Source organism: Pelobates fuscus, chromosome 13, assembly GCF_036172605.1.
Source record: "Pelobates fuscus isolate aPelFus1 chromosome 13, aPelFus1.pri, whole genome shotgun sequence".
Lineage (NCBI taxonomy): Eukaryota > Metazoa > Chordata > Amphibia > Anura > Pelobatidae > Pelobates > Pelobates fuscus.
Window position 1 is genome coordinate 91684067 of NC_086329.1, and position 20510 is coordinate 91704576.

Below are 20510 nucleotides of genomic sequence, written 5' to 3' on the forward strand. Positions count from 1 at the left end.
GGTTAGTCGTTAAAGCGAAATTCTTTTTTTTTTTGTGAATTCAAAGTGAATTTCAAATTTAAGACCAAAGTAGTTGAACCAGAAGCAGACTATTTGGAGATTTTTTCCGGTTTGGCTATTTGAGCCTTAACTTTTAATTTCAATTTTAAATCATGACAATTCTTACTTTAGTGAAAAGCCCTGTGGGTTTGCAGACTATTCAAAAAATGTTAGCGCTACACCCCTGTAACCTATGATAGAACGTTGAAGGATTCTATTATACACACTTATTGACTTCAGCCATCTTACTGCATCAATGCAGTTATGGTGGTCATTGTGAACATGCAGTTTTTGTTTATTGTAACGGAGTGATTCACCTCCAAACAATTGGGGGGTTTTCCAAATTCCATTACTTGGATAATAATGTAAAACTTAACGCAAGAATATCTGGCATAACGTGTAAACATTGTAAGAAAAGGGGGATTTTCATTATGTGTTTAAATAGCAAAACAAACATTAGACTCATTAGAAGCAAAATAAACTGTGAAATAATATCTGAACTTACACGTATAATATTTAGCAAACTGTCACCTTTGGGTAATAACACCCACATATTGTATTGTTTGTCACAATGCAGCAAGATGAGGCCTTGCTAGTTTTATCCAGCAAACCGACATGAGCCAAGAGATTAGTGAACAAAAACCAAACAAAAAAAACGAATTAAACAGCAGTCATTATGTCGCATGAATATGGCAAACATGCAGCAATGTAATGGTAAAAGTAAAATGATAGAAATAAACTTTAGCTAGGTTTGCAGGTTTTGACACTGGTAGTAGGCCAGAGCCATCGGACAGCGGTAAGGGTTAATCGTTTGGGATAGAAAGCGTTCCTCCTTTGTCAGTTAAGAGAAGTGGCCCAGCTGGTTTTTCCACCCCATCATGTGATCCCAGCTCGTTCTGCTCTCCGGAAAATGTTAAATTCTCTGCTTTTGTTTTTAGAGGGCGGCTTGTTTCTCATGCAAACAATGCTATATCCAAACATCCTGCTCCTCTGTAAAGCCAACAGGTCTGGGTACATGATAGCTAGCAGATCTACATAAATGTAGAGTTTAAGAAGAGACATGAGTGGTGTGGATAAATTAAACTATAAAAGCATGTGTTATCTAGGGTATATTTATTAAACCAGGAGTTGGGGAGACTTGGCAAAGGGAATTGTAAATTTTAAGCAAAATTAGCCACACTGGAAAAATTCTACAACTAAGCCATTTATTCATCTTGGCTATTTTGTCCTAAGATTTGCATAGCAAATTATCGAACTAGATGTAAATAGCCACATACGTGTTTAAATTTTTTTATAAAAAATCTCAACAGGTGAAGGGGTACAACACGGGGAAGAAGGAAGAGTGAGGAAAGCGATCAGTGAAGGTTAGAAAGTCACGGTAAAACCTAAAAAGTAAGAAATATTAGCGAGTTGGAGTGCAGATGTTAATTTATAAGATTCTGTGACTCGCAGGACATAATCTACATGTTTTGCAGATGTCCACGCCAAAGATCCACCACAGCAGACAGCAGAAAAGTGGTCTCCCACCGATCAAGTGGTCTCCTCTCTGAGCAAGCCCCCGATGCTTCCATTGGCTATAATGGACTCGGAGGGACATAACAGGACTCTGATACCACATGCCGCAGACCCCATGCAGAACTCTCACAGAATGTTTGACAGTAACGGGGTCCCACCTGGCTTCTCAATCCCTTCGCTTCCCCTTGATGGACATCACAGTGACTCTATGCAGTTTTCGCATAACAGAGGAGGAGTGGAGGGCTTGGTTTCTGAATTCCCACCGCTGTCTCCTGCAGAAGACGAGGACCCTCTTTCTGTAGCACTGCCACCATCCCCCAGCATTTCCAGCATGGGTAAGACCTTTTCTTCTATATACGTCTTTCTGACACGGGTACCTACCACTAAAATGTGCAATTCCCTAACTTGTCTTGTTGGTTCTGTTTAGGCCAGGCATAGGCAACCTTCAGCACTTCAGAAGTTTTGGACTACACCTCCCTTGTTGCATTGCCAGCATTGTGGGTGTAAGAGCATTATGGGGGATATAGTCCACAACATCTGGAGTGTCGAAGGTTGCCTATCCCTGGTCTAGGCAATAGGTGTCAGCTGTCATAAACCAAGAAAGACAGGCATGATTTTTAACCACTGTCCCATGATCCTATGTTTTTCTCTTGAGTATTGCCTCTGGAGGCACAATAGAAAAATCCCCACAAGGAAAGTGATACCATACCTATACTCCCAATAACGCCATCATTTTCCTTTACCTGCTAACCCACAGTGACATGCAGTTCCAAGCGTCAACTTGCAGCCATGATCTAGCGATCAGCCAGGTGGAGAGACTCCTCCCCTGCGGAGCAGCTCTACATACTGAGAGCCAATGAGCCGGTGTAACAGAGCCTGAGGAATGGGAGAAACCAACTGCTGGAATGTGGTTGACCTCCCCCCTCCACCATATTCAATGGTATACCCTAAGGCGTCTTGCGCTGAAAAACACAACTTTTTTTTAAAGGAACACTCCACGTGAAAAACCATAATAAGAGAAAACAAGGTGACTATTTAGTACATATACCCCCAATTAAAACATGCATGCATTTAGTTATGGATACAAAAAACAAGGGCAGGTGCTACAAAAAAAAACAACAAATATCTCAAATCCTAACACCTATACCAAATGCTATTAGAAATGCACTCACAAAAAAAGCAGAATTTAAAGGCATACCACCATCTCTCCAGAAATATCCAAACGGCAGAACTTTTCATACAGTGTCTAAAAGAAACGTTCTCTCAAATTAGTCTCAGATATGTAAGGAATACAAATATCTCATAGGGTAACAAACACTGGAACAAATATTAAGCATTTATGTTGAAGAAATTGCATTGAGACCACCTCCCACAGTGTATGCAGAAAAAGTGCAATTTCATTGGTTAATAATATTTGTTTTCAGATTTTTATTTTTTGTCCTTGCCCCCGCCACAGAAAAGGTTATAAAACCATCTATTTACTCGTTGCTGGGTTGGCGCTCTGCCTCCTCTGATGTTATCCAACAGGGGTGACTAATGTGCATTGCTTCAATGCTTTCCTATGAGGATTTAACTGGCCTGGATGTCCTCATGCAGAGCATGATTATGTCCAGCGCCAGTTAGGTGTCCAAAAGATCGGTAAGATCCCGGATGTGCCTCTAGTGACGGTCTGCCAGCCACTACAGGCAGTCTTAGTGCTGTAATGTGATCAGTGCAGTTTCTCTAAAATGGCAATGATTCACATTGCTGGATTGCGTGAGACAGGGACATTGCACCTTAGCATTTGTTTATTTAAAATAAATGATGTCCAAGGGTGTTTTTTTTTTTTTTTATGTAAAAGCTGGTATATTTGCCAGAGCAATGCAAAGGCCTGTTAACAATTCTATTCCCTCGCTATTCTGGTCTCAGCAGCAGGATTCAGGGAGAGTAAAAATATAGACAATAGTAAATTGCGTCACATTTAGCCCTATAGTTATTGTAGGCTACAGGTAAGAGAAAATTATAATTTTCAAAGGCATTTTGTCACTTGATTACTCAGGGGACAGGCCCGTTCTGATGGTAAAAGGTGAGTGCATAGACGTAAACAATGCTAAAGCATTGCATCTCGTGGTTCCATATATTGCACAACATGGAGCTCACGATTATTGTAGGTAAGTCCTGGATGTTCAACCGACGCCCGAAGCGTGGAGGGTGTCGCTGGTATGGTTGTTGTTATGCTGGTCTCCAGTGATGTCTCCCCGCCAGACCTCCCTCTCGCTGGGCCCCCACGGGCCGGATACGGTAGCGCGGCTGCGGAGTGTCGCAGGCTCATAAGGGCCGCTGGGTTCGGTGTTTCTCTTGTAGGGGTCATCTCTGGCAATTCTCTTTATGATGTGTGGCCTCTGAGCCGCTTGTGTTGAGGCATTGGTCAGGGAGAGGTGCTTGGTGTTGCGCTGGTAGCCGGAATCGGGGTCAGACGCTTTTTTTGTGTGCTTTAAGGTCCCCGTGTTGCTTGTGTGCGGGTGGAAGCGTGTGTCTCTCAGAGCTCTCTGGTATCTGAATTGCCTGACTGCCATTTTGGATGCTCGGGGTACCTGTTTATAATATCTGCGTCTCGCCGCTGGTCTTATCCATGAGGCCACCGTTAGGTCAGCTTGTCGGTGGGTTACCTGAGGCCTGCGGGGCTTTCCTGAGGCCTGCGAATAGCTGGTCAAACACTTCCAAAGGGGATATATGTGCTTGTGGGCGGTTGCTCCATTTAGTAGATCTCGGCTGGGCGGCTATTTTGGCTGTACTTTGTGGGCCCGTTGTCCCGCCATGTCTTGTGGCTATGTTACACGCTTTCCTTGCTGGTCTGTGTGGCCAGAAGGGACCGGGATATCCCCCACCGGTCCGGGGGGGGGGGGGAAGGGTGGGCTCGTGCGTCGAAGGGAGTGGCCGTCTCCCCCCTGCTTCAGCCCCAATAGGAGCTCTGTATTCCCGGCATCGGCATACACCGGAATGGTGTCATCGTACTCAGCTGGGCATCCCCGACGTGGGTGCCGCACCCTCGAGCAATTTCAAGCTTCATAGCCTCCGTTTTTTGCCGGTTTCTACCCGCCCGGCCGGAGCTCGTGTCAGATGCGTCTGCACGGCTCGGTGGTCAGACTCCGCCCCATGTCCAATGGTGTTATCACTAAAGTGTGATCTAATGAGAATTCAAAGTAAATTTTTATATTTTTGGCCAGAATTGCCAAATTGGAAAATGTGTCCAAGTCCGCTAATCCCGCTATGTTTTCAGTTCTCATATTTATTTACATCATTTGAAATATACTTTTCATTTTCAACAATTCCCATTCCAGTGAATACACGTTTACTTGTTCTTTTTTTCAACATTTTGTTAAATGGATATTTTTTATTTATTTATTGAAGTGAGTTTTGGAAAATAATTTCCATTTTGTTTATTGAATGTCATTTTTGATGTTAAAGGAAAACTGTACTCACTATTACAACTGAATCTATTTTAAGTTGTTATAGTGCCTACAGTAGGTTCCACCTTGTAAGTGCCCCTAAAACATTTAAAGGGATTCTTCAGTGCCAGGAAAACATTTGTTTTCCTGGCACTGCAGGACCCTGTAGTGCCCCTCTCCCTCCCACCCACCATCCCAAGTTACTGAGGTCAGGCTCTGCCTACGCTCCTCCCCTGCCGACGTCAGCTGTGGGGGAGACCTAATGCGCGGCAATGGCCGCGCACATGCATCAGACCTCCTCATAGGAAAGCATTACTCAGTGCTTTCCTACAGGGATTTCGGAGATGCTGGAGGTCCTCACATAGCGCGAGGACGTCCAGCGTCGGTTTAAAACACTTTTCGTGTTCTATGAACACGCAAGTCCCTCTAGTGGCTGTCTAGTAGACAGCCACTAGAGGAGGACTTAACCCTGCAATGTAAATATTGCAGTTTATGAAAACTGCAAAAATTACACGTGCAGGGTTAAGGGTAGTGGGAGTTGGCACCCAGACCACTCCAATGGGTAGAAGTGGTCTGGGTGCCTGGAGTGTCCCTTTAAGTTTAATAATTAGAAGGCTTGGAAGGGTGCCTCAAAGCCTTCTAGATAGGAGAGGCATAACTTTCACTGCCCGGCTCTCATACCCAGGCATACCACGTGCACATGTGCAGTTCTGTCACAGCTTGTCATTCAGAATCATGTCATTCAATAATGGTCTATGATAAGTCAATCATTGGTGGATCATGGCAAGCACATTAAGAGGGCTCAAAACTAGCTAGGGACAAGAAGACTGTAGAGTTCAAACCTATCCTATTCCTAATTTGTATTTTTGTTACAGAGACAGATGTTGAAGTGGACCCAGAGACCGGAGAACGAGCCATGGATTAGTCTGATGACATCATATTGACTGAAGTAAAAGATTCCTATCATATTCCGTTCTGCGATTTTCCTAGCAATGTGCATTTCTGTTGCGGTGGACAAAAACCATTAAACATGGATGTAAATAACCGCAGAAGAATGTAAACATTCGGAAAACAAAACTGGGAGATTTACACCAGAGGAGCAAAGACCTTCTAAAATTGGATAATCCAACAATTTCTTCTACTACTGTGTAATATGGTAACGTGGAAGGTTCTTTTAACCCTGATCACTATTGACCAAATTTACCTAGAAAATAGTGTACAAGTGATCACTTGGGTTTTACAGCATAGTTACAACCAGAATACAACAAAAAAAAACGACTTACTCCATACTGGACATTTCTTTTTAGAAAGCATATTTTTCATGCTATAGTTTATTATTATTTTTTATACACAGGAAACGTTCTGTTACTAGACTGGGCAAAGGGGTGATGTGCGTAACACTGCCATACGCAGTCAGACCTGATTACAAATCACCCTCCCTGATAAGGCCAAACTTTGTCAGAAGGGTGATAATCATGACCCTACCATGGTAGAACCTGGTTATTACATGTCTGCAATGAAACACCTGTCTTTGTAAGCCAGACTTGTCTAAGGGTGATCTACAAGGTGGCCCAAAATTCAGAGTAGTGTTTGAGGAATCCATAACATTTTTATAATTAATTTAAATATTACATACAATGAATGCTTAACGTATGGAGATTTGTCTGACTAGGTGCAGAAGATGACATCTTTTAAATTAGCGATATTTGCAGCCTCACAAAATCGGGTTCTTTTGAACATTAGTTAAAGTTTGAGCCTCTAGCGTTCAAATTTCTCCTGTGAGGTCACCCCGCACCAGACTGTGCACTCCATAGGATGCAATTGGCGCTGATGAATTATCAGTTAATTTTCTATACCCAAGAAACAACAGTTTTGCTTGTTGACAAAGCCATTTAAATGAAAATGGGCATTGTCAGACATGAGTTGATGATTAAATGCATTGTTTTCTTTGTGTAACTCATTGTACTTTTGTGAAATTACCCATGATCAATCTTCCAAGTACCCATTATAATATGTACCTGCAACAACAACAAAATAAACTACCAACAGGTCATTTACCTGTCAACTCCTACTCTGAACTTTTGCCCAGCCTGTACAATATCCTACCCGCCCATAAATGGTCAGAAAAGCAAGATAGAGAATCCTGAGTTGGCCATATTTAGCCAAATTGATTGCATACAGAATTCGGCCAGTCTAGATCAGGCTTTGTTAAAGGGGAATAAAACTGTACCGTGCCTTTGTAGGTCAGAGCTAATTAGATGGGCGATATACAGAAGGCCAGACTTGATGAAGAGGAATGATTTGCTGAACCCTGCAAGATTTACTTGAAACGACAATACATAGTACTCCACTGTACTAAAGATTGACTTGGTCAAGGAGTCATTTAAAGAATCCTGCCCGGATTGGTTAAAGATTGATATAAAAAATCCTGGCCCACTAGCTCAGACGTCGGTAAAGGTTGATATACAGGATCTTGCCTAATGAAGCCTGAAATTTAAAGGACCAATATAGGCACCCAGACCACTTCAGCTCAATGAAGTGGTCTGGGTGCCAGGTCCCCCCAGTTTTAACTCTGCAGCTGAAAAGTCAGAGAAACTGCTATGTTTACATTGAGGGTTAATCCAGCCTCCAGTGGCTGTCTCCCTGACGGCCACTAGAGGCGCTTCCGCGATTCTCAGTGAGAAAATTGCGTTGAACTCATGCAGAGTGAGTTCAGATCCCCATAGGAAAGCATTGAGTAATGCTTTCCTATGGGCGGTTTGAATGTGCGCACGGCTCTGGCCGTGCATGCGCATTCAGCTCCACTCGGGAGCTGACGGCGGCGGGGGAGGAGAGGTCACCAGCGCCAGAGCCCGGCGCTGGATTAAGATAAGTGGCGGAAGGGGTTTTAACCAGCGGGAGGGTGACACCTAATAACCCTATAGTGACAGGAAAACGGGTTTGTTTTCCGGGAACTATAGTGTTCCTTTAAGCATGCCTAAATTCTAAACCCACAAGAAAAGACCAAAGCCATGCCTGTACCCATATTTATCAAGGTTAAAACTGGAGCAACATTCTAAAAGAGGACTGATCACCGTGGCAACATATGGAATGTAACTCAAAATTACTATGAATTTGAGTTGCTAATTTTATCAGAACATATTTCTACTATTCTTCAAAGTGCCTTGATTTCGAGTTCCTCTAATCTGCTCTGAGGATTTTGGGGTGCGTAACGCAGGTTAGAACATGGAATAAGTCTTATTACATAGAAGATGCATCCATAATGAGAGTATTGTGCTGGGAAAGAGCGTTCTGGGGAAATTTTAATCATGAATTTAGCTTGCATTAGTTGTAGTAGGTAAGTTGTTGTTTTTTTGCAGTTGGTATAATTTACAAGAAACGGGTAGAAAACACGAGTGGCCAAAAGGAACACCGTCTCAGTGGAATGTAAATCTTAAGAGATGCACAGCTGTTAGCTCTGTAGTGAATATGGAGGGCCAAGCACATGGCATGACAAGCATGGATGCTCTACCCAAAAGTTCTTCAATATGGACCTGCCCAGAGCATGGATTCAATCTGCATGGCATGAGCCAGTGTCTAGTGCAAAATGTATTCAGAAACAGTCTGTCAATAAAAATCTACAATTCCAGATCGTTGTGTCCTTGGAAGCGGCATGGCTGTGCTCCTTGTTCAAGTTCAGCGGTTTGATTTAATCATGGAGGGAATTCCTTTGGTACGGTGGAGTCTGCTAGATTAAAGCAGTCCAGGTAATAGCACGCAGGGTGCACCAGGTTTGTCTGCATAATATAGCAGAACTACAACACATACTCTTAGCTTACATAGCAATACAAGAGGACACCATGGGAAAAATATGCAGGGTCATCTGAGTGATGTAGGACTGCCTTGCAAAGCGTGAACAGCTCCCCGAAAGATCATTGTGTTATACACGAAAAACACTTGTGTTAATAAAACTTCCCAATTCTGATCTACAACTTTCCAATTACAAATTAAAAGGGGTATGCTAAACATAATAACCACTACAACGCACTGTAGTCCCAGTTTTATGAATGGTTTGATACTTCTCCGGGCCCACACCCAGGGTGTCTGTACAGCTTACAGTCTTCGGCGTGGCTAATGAAGACGTTCTAATTCCGCTTTAGTTATGTCCATTTTTTTTTTTACTTTTCAGGTCATTCATTGGCTAAGAATGCCACTTGTGGCACAAAATTGGTATTGCTAAAGCATATGAATAAAAGTTTGGTATATACATGCAGACCAAAAGGAAGTAAGTGCCTTGTGTGGCCAGGTAAGTGTCAAACACTACCGTTTGACAGCGCCAAGGAATACCCGGTACCATAATCACTACACTATACTAAAGTTGTTATGGTGTTTATATTATCCCTTTAATAGTGTTACAGTTACTACACTAGTTTAATTTATGCACCAAATATGATTCTTTCTGGATATAAGAGAATCAGATTGTTACTTGAACACATTTTCTATATTGTGTGGTTAATTGAATTGTAGCTATCAGATCACTGTAATTTATCTGCTAAATTGTGTTCTGACTGTCCGTTTTCAATAAATACATTGGTTTTCAAAAGAATAGTTGTATTTATTTAAACATCAATAACTAATTTGCAGGAGCACTTTACTTTGAAGATACGAAAAATAGCATTTTATACATTTTTTTAATTAAAAAAATACACAACGTTAAAATAAAATGGCAATTATCAATAAGTGGCACGTACGTCGAGGAAGCAGATACAAAACAATTTCAGTTTGTAAAACACAAAAAAAGTTAGTCTGTAAATCAGAGAACATTGATTGGCTTCAGTAAACCTAAAAAAAAAAAATTAAAAAAAAAACCACAAACAAAAAAACTGAACACACAGATTATATATATATTTTTAAACTGACATAAGATCATCAACATAATGAAAAACATAATTACTGTGTACAGACAATCATATACACACACTATCCAGAGTGAGTTTAGTGGATAGGAATGGATGAATTGATGTAAATTGCCTGCTGTCTCGTGGCTAGCAGTTTGTCACTTCCTGTGTTTTAGTGATGTCATTATGACGTACAGGAAACAGCACCAATAACAGAAGAATGATGTAAAAGGCAAGCGGAATGTAACAGATAAGATAGTGCAGGCTGAAAACACCTAGTTGGCTACCCGTTATTGGGACTTTCATATAAAGTGAAGGTCGATTTTCTGGGTTATCGGACCTTAAAGCCACCGGACCATGCAAATCAAGTGTGACAAATTTACAGCCATGCCTAGCAAACAAGATGGCTGAACTTTAGCGCCAATATCAATGAATACGGCAAAGATAAAGCACTTGATGATGCATGTTAGGACATAAGTTAATACTACAATTAGTTCTGTAAAGTTAGGCAGAGTGCCATATACACATTCTATAAATAAAGAAAACATCACAAAACAATTCTTAATCGTTTTTCGCCGTCAGAAGAATGTTCAGACGCACAAATCATTCATCTGACGCCTGAGGATTTAAACAATGCGCTATGGAATTTATTTAACTAGTACCCGTGTTCGCAAAGGCTCTTTCTGTGAGCTTTATAGCAAACCCATTGAAAACCGCCCTGAGGATTTAAATACCAGAGGAAATTAATGTCAATTTGCTATCTGCTTAAAAAGTAGGTGTAAAATATGAAGGGGAAAAAAAAAAGAGCATTAACCTTTAGAACTTTCAAATGTTCATAAATTATCAGAAAATAACACGTCTTAGTAAATAAAAAGAACTATAAACGATAGGGAGTGGATGCAGCATTCAGGGGGTTAAAAAAAAAAAAAAAAAAGTTCCCTAATGGTCACTTCTCTGGCTCCATCTGATCTTGAAAAACACAAGTGATTGCTGAGTGTACCTAATCAAATACAATAACAAACATGCACAAGGCAAGACAACTGGCCAGACGAAAAAATAAATCCAATCGTCTTTTAACCTTAACTCTTCGTGGGAGAGAGGAGATAAGCAGAAAGAGAAAAATAATACCCGTTACACAAAACTGCTCACTCCCCCTCCCCAGTAATCCAAAATCTAATGCTTGCTGGCACCATAGGAGATAGTCTATCTGGAATAGTTTACTTCTAGTGGTGGTAAGTAGGGCGACCAATCTCCTGCAGTGCCATGTTGCTACCACAAATTCGATTCTTAAAGAGTCCATGTGCAAACTAAAAAAAAGCCCATCTTCAAGTGTACAAGGCGTGAGTTGTGACCGCACTACACCACCGCCAGCCACCAGCTAATTAATAGGCTCATAACTAGAGTACACTCTATTTCGCAAAGAGAAGACAACGACTGCACCAACGATCAACAGCAGCAACGGAGTGCCAAGGGCCACTGCCATGATACAGATAACCAGGGTGGAAAAGGTGTCCTTGGGAGGTGTTCCGTAACCAATCAGAGCTGACCTGCAACACAAAAAAAAGAGGTATGTCATATAATAATAATAAAATAAAAACTTGTCGTGACATTCTATTTGAAGATTAAAAAGGGTCAGTCTAAGCACCATGAAAACTTTGTTTGTCTGTAAAGCTATAACACAGAGGCTATCCTACACCTAGGTTGGAGTGTCTTAGTACTGCAATTACTTGCAATAATAAAAAAAAAATTGCTGTGGCTGTATTTTTCATTTCCCCATTTTTTCTCTTTTTTTTTTTGCCCGACAGCAAACCGTTATCTGGGTTGTGAGTAAGATGACAGCAGACATGGTCTGTTGTCATGTTATAGAGACGTTCCACTCATCTTAAGAGACTACTCCTGGTGGGATAACATTTCTGTATACTGGACGTTATGGGGTATCAGAAGACACCATGGGCCAGCAGGAGATGATACTGGTGGATGGAGTCTCTTCCTTTTGAGGGAGAAGCCGGCTTCTTCCTACTGATTCTAAAGGAAAACTATAGTGTTAGAAATACAAAACTGTATTTCTAACACTAGAGCGTCCTCTGGCAACCTGCCCCTGCCCCCCCCCCACCCCCCCACTAGAGGCAATCTTAACCCGGCTATGTAAACATTGCTTTGTGCCTACAGCGTGTATATATTATATATCCTTTAAAAAAGGGGTGAAATCTTAATTTCAAGATTAAAAGGACCCTCCAGACACAATAACTAAATTGGAATAGTGTTGTTATGGTGCCAGCAGGTTTATGGCATCAGCATACGTTTATGGGTTAACGCATTAACGAACAGTTTAATCCAAAAGTGCTGAATCCAGCACCGGTCAGCTATGCCCCCCCCACCTTCTACATTTATTATTGGCTTGAAACAGGAAGTCTCGAAAGGCTTCGGACAGGTGCATCACTGACTGACTGAGAGGCTCAGTTCTAAATCAATCCATAGCTCCCCATTCACAAAAAGGTTTGAGAAGCGTTGCATATTTTAATTCAGTCTTCGTGTGAATGGGGAGCTACGGATTAGCTTAATGCTGACGCTCTCAGCCAATCAGGGGTGCCTGTCTGTGGCCGTCCAAGGCTTCCTGTTTCAAGCCAATAGCAAATGTTAAAGGAGGGGGGTCAGAGCCAACAGGCACTGGATTCAGCACTTTGGTGATAAAACTGTTCTTTAACGCTTTAACCCATGAAGAAATGCCGGTGCCAGGGACCTCCAGGCACCATAACAACTTAATTCGGATTAATTTGTCATAGTGCCCTTAGTGTTACCTAAAGTTACACAATATGTATAAAAAGCAAAAAAAAAAATAACAGCAGAAGCAACAGATTAACTGGTACGCAGCATGGCGGAGGCAACATTCTTAGAACAGGTAGAATTCCACTCACCAACTTAAAAAATTGTGTTTATCATAGAAGTCCCCATCTGCAATCCCAAAGGAAACGTTGAAGGCCTCCACATTGTATCTCTCAATCAGGTCTTTTCCAAAGAAGGCATGGACAATGCTGGGAAACTGCAGAGATTCATTCACTAGCCTCAAGTCATAGTACTGGCATGGAAGTGAATCCGCTCTTTTGCCGTCGACGGCACCATAGGCCACAGACTTCCACTGGAAATAACCCTGGGCATGGCTGTCATTCGGCATGTTTGCAATAAGCTGTGCGACCTGCAAAACAAAGGTTCTGATTAAGAGACATGGTAACAGGAACTCCGTACAATGGCCACTCGATGTATGGAAAGGCACATGAAGGAGCATAGGAACACAGGCCTTTCATCACAAACACATCTTCCTTTTGCAGATGTTGCACTAAAGGTCCAGGAGCACATACCAGACATAGGAAGAATTATGGGAGTCCAAGTACAGGAGGCTCCTGGAAAGCTGCAAGCTGCCTACACCAGGTACAGCGAACTATAAATGTGCTCAGATATATAATTAAAAGGGAAATTATGAAATGTGAGATTTCATGGAGTGTCACCAATGATTAAAATGACGAAACAAATTAGTTTCTTCTGGGGGTAAAACAACGGGTCACCTCAAAAATCGTTGGGGTATATTCGTCATCGATTGAGCGTACAGACACCATCTTCTTACGTCCCTTCTTCTTCTCCAAGGTGAACATCTCAAGGGCAAAACGGGAGTTGTTCCCCCGAGGTTTGACCTCTGACATCAAAAACTCAAGCTTGGAAGAGTTTGCTGTGTGGAGCAGGCGAGGAGAGGCGAGATCCCTCCCAGAACTGCCAAAAGCCGATACCTATCAGAAAATAGGTGAAGAAGGGTTAAGCAGGGATCATCAAATAAAGGTCACAGAAATTAAAACATTAGGATAAAAGAGCCACGTGGGGAAAATAGCCGAGTTAAACAACTTCTTTACAGTACAGATATTTTGTCATACAAGTTTTTAGTTGCGTTACCCATACTGTCCCGCGTTACAGGAAAAGTCTTATTTATAAGATGATGTGTAAAAAAAAAAAAAAAGTTTCAATATTAGGTGAAGTAAAAAATAATACACACACTGCTCAGTGATAAATATAATATATATATATATATATATATATATTTTTCAAGGGACACTATAATCACCAAAACAACAGCTTAATAAGGCAGTTTTGGTGTATAGATCATGCCCCTGCAGTCTCACTGCTCAAGTCTTTTATTATGGGGGGTTTATACTATGTTTATACAGCCCTAGTCACCTCTGCATACATGTGACTTACACAGCGTTCCTAAACACTTCCTGTAAACAGTCATCTAATGTTTACACTTCCTTTATTGCAAATTCTGTTTATTTAGAATGTGTTATCTCCTGCTCTGTTAATAGCCTGCTAGACCCTGCCGAAGCCTCCTACGTGAGATTAAAGTCCAATCTACAGAGCAGGAGACAAAAACTTTTAAAGTAAGTTACAACCAGGGAAGGTGTGGCTAGGGCTGCATAAATATAAGTGATTTAACTCCTAAGTGGCAGCGAATTGAGCAGTGAGACTGCAGGGGCATGATCTATACACCATAACTGCTTCATTAAGCTAAAGTTGTTCAGGTGACTATAGTGTCCCTCTAAATGTACTGTTGAAATCCATGGTCTTAATCTTGACTCAGATTATCAGCAACCAATGTTAATGCAAAAGGTATGGCGACAGAGAGAGCAAGACGGCCCAACATTAGGAACTGCCTAGTCACACCCATTGTGTAGTCTGCATTGGGTCCAATTGCAGTTCAGGAATTAGGAACATATTTGTGGCATTTACGGATCATCATTGCCTTAGCTAATGACAGAAAATTTTAACCCCAAACGATTCCCTAAAATCCCATAACTCACTCGGAAAGTCACACTTCCATTCTGGAAGCTCTCCGACTCGTATCTCCCGGTCAGGTTGGCAGTCAAGGAAGAGGTATTTAAAGTGGCATTTGCATTTTCCCACTTGAAGTCAGACAAGTCGTAGGTGGGGTAGAAGGATTTCTCAGCGGTCCCCGAGAAATTTGCGGTGTTATTTACATCAGAATACTCAAAGATCTGCAAAGAAAATAAATATAGGAAATGTAATGCCAGCACGTTCTTAGGTCCGATCCTAAAGGCACATCTTTTATGGTTTTAAATATTATTGTTATAGCTCCTGTGCACTTTCTTGTACTGCACATACGTAAGTATACACATGTTCTCAGTGTATATATAATTTCAGGACTTGTGAAAACACACTGGTGATCTTTTAATACCTGGTCTATAGTTGGCCAAGAAGAATTTCTCAAAGCACTACCCTCTCCAACTGCAAACAAACGCCGGGAATGCACTGAGAAGGAGGTGTTTACTTGTACAAAATAATTCACACAGAGAATATAGCATTTGCGATCTTGAAGTTTAAATAATATAAAAATGACTCATCAGGGTCATAGTCACAGCCATGTCAGGGACAGAACAGTGGGACTTTCCACAACACAGTGTGGGGTGTAAACTAGATTACATCCTACCTAATCAGAAGCCTTTATACCAGTGGTAGTCAACCTTTTTTTACCTACCGCCCACTAATGCAACTTTTTGGTTGAAAAAATTTCCTTACCGCCCACCAGTTTTCGCGCAAATGCGGAATATTTTTTAGAAAGGAGGGTGTTTTACAAAAAATAAATGTACGTACATTTATCTTTTTATTTCTACTTAATGCAGGTTTATACGGTTTTTAACTTTATAAAGTTTAATGAGAAAACAATAAAGTAAATTGAAATTACCTTTACTAGTGATTAATGAGATCCTTGAGGTTGATGCTGCGAGACTAAATATTTGATATCTGGTTCGATTTTCGTAAGGAACAAACGAAGGTCTCTTTCAGTGATATTCAGACGACTTCTCTGTTTGCGCATAATATGATTTCTCATATTATCTCTCTATGATTTTTCTTGTGCGTCAGCTCATCTCCTCTCCCTCCTCAATTCCCCTCCCCACCTTTTTTTCCCCCTTTTTTCTATTTTTTAACCTTCCTTGTAGCAATGCCCAGTAGGAAGGCTGAGCTAGGTAGCCCACTTACTATATAGTCCACTATAACAGACAGACACACGTACAAGACACACATACAGACACACATACAGACACACACACCACACATACAGACACACACACATCACATACATACACACACACGACACATACATACACACACACATGACACATACACACACACGACACATACATACACACACACACACGACAAATACACACGACACATACACACACACACACGACACATACATACACACACACGACACATACATACACACACACAACACATACATACACACACACATACACACAACACACATACAGACACACATACACAAATACAGACACATAGATACACAAATACAGACACATAGATACACACACACGACACATACATACACACACACGACACATACATACACACACACACACGACACATACACATACGACACATACATACACGACACATACAGACACACATGACACATACAGACACACACAACACATACAGACACACACGACACACACACACGACACACATACACACACACAAAACACACACAACACACATACAGACACAAATACGACACATACAGACACATACACACACATACTCAAGACACACACGACACATACAGGAACACAGACAGACACACATACACACAAGACACATACATACAGACACACACAAGACACATACCAACAGACAGTCACACATGCATACACACACACACACACACAAGACACACATATATACAGACACACACAAGACATACATACAAAGACACACACACACACACACATTATATTTAAGTCACCCTCCTGTTTCCTACCTTTTAGATTCAGGAGGGTGACTTTCCCTGGGGTCCAGTGGTGGCTCAGGTGGATGGGAGTCAGAGTTCCCACTCTGACTCCCTGGTCTTCCTCCCGCGCGGCTCTCAGGGTTAGCTGGGAGGAGTGATGTGCAGTCACTTCCTCCCAGCTCTGCGATGTCATCACAGGGGGCCCGGTCGCGCTGTTAAAGCGCCCAGCGCTGACCGGGCCCCCTCACAATCCACATCCATCGGGTGGCCCTGACAGCATGGGCCACCCGATGGTCCCCTCCATATGCAGCCCCGGCAGTTTGCCGCGCGGGCCGGAGCCGCAATTTGTCACGGCGGTACCCAGTCGCAGGGGTACCGCCGGCTCGCACCCGCCCGCCCGGTCGTCAGGTCGTCAAAACCTGGAAATCCCTACCGCCCACCTGAAATCCTAAAACGCCCACTAGTGGGCGGTAGGGACCAGGTTGACGACCCATGCTTTATACGAACATATCTGTTTATCTATATGCAGCAAAACATATGTGGGACAGCTTTTTTCTTTTGTCCCCCCAAAAAGTGGCCTAAATATTGAAATTGAGAAATCATCTGTTAACTTTGTTTTCAGTTCTGCTAGCCTAGAAACGTTTCTACTCAGATAGTCACAGTTGGGTTATGTTAGCCTAAATGTTGCCATTTGAACTCTAATTGCAAGAACATTTGAACATTAAAGTGACACTATAGTCACTAGAACAACTACAGCTTAATGTAGTTGTTCTAGTGAATATAGTAAGTCCCTGCAGGCATTTTCATGTAAACACTCTCTTTTCAGAGAAAAGGCAGTGTTTACATTACAGCCTAGGAACACCAAGTGGCCACTCCTCAGACAGCCAATGAAGGTGCTTCCTGGGCAGTGCTACACAATGTGCAGCACCGCCATTCAGTGTCTCCATCCTCTGCATGGAGACGCTGAACTTTCCCCATAGAGATGTATTGATTGAATGCATCTATATAAGGAGATGCTGATCGGACAAGGGCAGAGTTTGGCTCTGCCCCGCCTCCTTGGCTGAGATCATCAGAATTGACAATTTCAGCCAATCCAAAGCTTTCTTATGGCTAAGCATTGTGAGTGGCTGAGATTACCAATTCTGATTATGCCAAAGAGGCGGATCAGGAATGGGGCCATACATGAGGAGCCCTGCGTGGCGCTGGAAAAAGGTTAGTAAATCAGTACAACAACTATTCCTAACACTAAAGTGTCCATGTCTCCAGTAGTGGAGGCGGCAAGCAGCCGTCGGATTCCTGATAAAAGAAAGGTCTGACTATTTACAATGGGAGACAAATAACCATTACCAGGGACCAAAACAGTCTCAATTTTAGGATCCTATACCGCTGCTCTGACTTGGCTCCCTGCTGTGCTGCTCTTGGGGATACGAGGGGACTGACTCCAAAAAACATAGCACTAGTGCATCATTCTATTCCATCCAACCGTGTCCCACTTCAAGGGAAGCAATGTTGGGGTGTATGAATTACAGCACACTCTAGTCTATTGTTTATGTGCTTGGAGTATTCGTTTACACTTCTGCCAACCTAGCCATGAAATAGTTACATGAAAAATCCTCTAATCACCATGCACTTACTCTTGTGAACATCAGGGCAGTAGAGTAAAGGACACTGCTGGACGGCTGTATTGCGATAGCACCGTATGGTTCTCGTGATGTTAATTTGGTCCAATTAATGTTCAGCTCACTTGTCGGACTGGAGGTGTATATGAGGAGAGCAGTGGGGACCCCAATGGTACTCCATACATAGTGAATGGTGCTGACATTGTCCACAGCACGTACATGCAAAAGGTTCACAGACTGGTCACTGGTTCCAGGATTGTACTGCAGTGAAACCTAAAATTTAAAAAAATAAAAACATAGTAAGGTGTGGTCACATACTTTAACTAAAACACATTTCATACCCCCCCTGGACAGACCAAGCTAGACGCAGCAATAAGAGGAGACACTCGCTATTTCCTGCAAGTTTTTCGTGATCTCCATTTGAGGTTGTGGTAACGAGGCTGGCTATGGTTTAACTTTCATTTCCACAAATAATGTAAATTCTGATGTAACCCTTCACAGTGTGCATAAATCTGTTACTATAGAGCCAGGATGGAGTGTCAGAGAGTAAGGGGGAGGGATGTGGTGCTAAAGGGGATCATGTGTTCCTTAATCAGTACTACGTAGTTAGCATTTATCAGAGAGCTGGGGGATAGTAAGGCAGAACATAAAAAGTACAGCTATCTTGATTAAATAGATTTCTCATCACCAGATGAGCACACAGATCCTGCAGTGCCTGCACCTCTAATCTAAAACAAATACTAGCTGGATTTTTACTAAAAACACACGTGCCTCTTCAGCTTGCATGACCATTTAACAAACCTGTCCCATCACACGTTTTATTCAGAATATTTGAATGCACCATTCTGTTAAAAGTACCTCTGTATAACAAGGATAAACCTTACACCACCTGCAGGTATCTAGCTTTCAACATATAAGAGATAAACTCCCCTCATTCCATTGTTTCATTTTCAAACCTCTCAATGAAGGTAACAGACCAGCCCCTTGAAGATTGACAGTTCTCATTTTAAATCCTCTCCCTGCCCCAAACGCCATTGTTTACAATGACTTTATCACCAGACTATTTAATTCCAGATATGTTCCCTCACCAGCTCCCTTCCCTCCATTTACCCAGAACGTTCCTTCTGGCCGCTACCACCCCAATCATTCCACGTATTATTTAGTAAGTACCCTTAGAAGCCATCCCTCCCCCAGTAACTACTCACCGTGTAAGGTATGTACCCCCCACCCTCCTGTTACTGTCCAATAACATGCAATGAGAGGTGCAGGAGGCTGCTAAATAAAATGGGCACCCCCCCTCCTCGGCCAGTCATAGACACTCACCCTCCGGCTGTAGTCGGTGTGCTCCCCCCGAGCCCCCAGGCCAGCACACAGTGTGCTCAGCGCTGCCAGCCAGACCTCCAGCCACATGTTTTCGAACGTTCTGCCGGCCACTTCCGGTGTGTCATGTGATCAGTCAGCTGACTGCGTGGGAGGGGAGGTGGGGTGTACTGCTCTTTCAAAAACACAAATACAAAGTCCCTGAGTGATATGCAAACGCCGGGGACTGCAACTCCCATCACACACAGCCAGGGAGCATGGCTTCTTGGGCTGATGGTTAATTTTTTTTTTTTTGCAAGGTTACATTTTTATTTTGGAGAATTCAAATAATAAATAAAATAAAAAAGTTGACCTCTAACAGGTAGAATATATGAAATTCCTTCAGTCGGTGATTAATGTGCAAAACTATTTTCTTGCGGCAGTGTCTAGTGAACCCCGGTGCCATTTTGCATTAGGGGTAAATGGATTGTCACTTTATTTAAATAAAATGTAAAAAAAATTCCAGGCACCATAACTATAGTGTGCTGTAGTAGTTATGGTGCCAAGAGAGCCCTGACACCCACAATGTAAGTAGTCAAAACCATTTTTTAACAGTTTGGCTCTACAGCTCAAATACAAAAGGGAACCAGAGCCTGTCCAAGATAGACCCAGCAGTGCAGGACTTCGCTCATTGGCTGAGTAAGATCGACTTATGTCCTTATCCAGCTAGTCCTGCATTGCATGGTTTAGCTCAGGAGAAGGGAGGGTTCGCAAGGGCACTCCTGGCACTGTAACCACTACGGCCAGAATTTGACATTCACAATTTCGTTTATAACCCCAAGATGGTCCAGGGGTATCAATGTATAGATGAGAGAGGACACCCGAAAATGTTATAAAAAAAATTACCCATTACCTAACA

General features: G+C 42.3%; 1 protein-coding gene across 1 annotated transcript; it reads right to left on the reverse strand.

Annotated features, from left to right (window-relative positions):
• Window positions 1-10759: 10759 nt before the first annotated feature.
• GLMP (glycosylated lysosomal membrane protein) lies at window positions 10760-19720 on the reverse strand. Its single transcript, XM_063440460.1, has 6 exons — window positions 19616-19720; window positions 18308-18565; window positions 14701-14895; window positions 13420-13638; window positions 12775-13052; window positions 10760-11406 (listed from the first exon to the last, which is right to left on the reverse strand). The coding sequence occupies exons 1-6, from the start codon at window positions 19700-19702 to the stop codon at window positions 11238-11240; spliced, it is 1206 nt and encodes a 401-aa protein (XP_063296530.1). The 5' UTR covers window positions 19703-19720; the 3' UTR covers window positions 10760-11237.
• Between the last annotated feature and the right edge of the window lie 790 nt (window positions 19721-20510).

Excerpts from the sequence above, each read along its gene's own strand:
- GLMP (XM_063440460.1), bottom strand. The coding sequence starts at position 19,702 with ATGTGGCTGGAGGTCTGGCTGGCAGCGCTGAGCACACTGTGTGCTGGC. Across the intron at positions 18,566-19,615 it reads ACACCGACTACAGCCGGAGG|GTTTCACTGCAGTACAATCC; the intron begins GTGAGTGTCTAT and ends TTTAAATTTTAG. Across the intron at positions 13,053-13,419 it reads ATACCCCAACGATTTTTGAG|GTCGCACAGCTTATTGCAAA; the intron begins GTGACCCGTTGT and ends TTTGTTTTGCAG.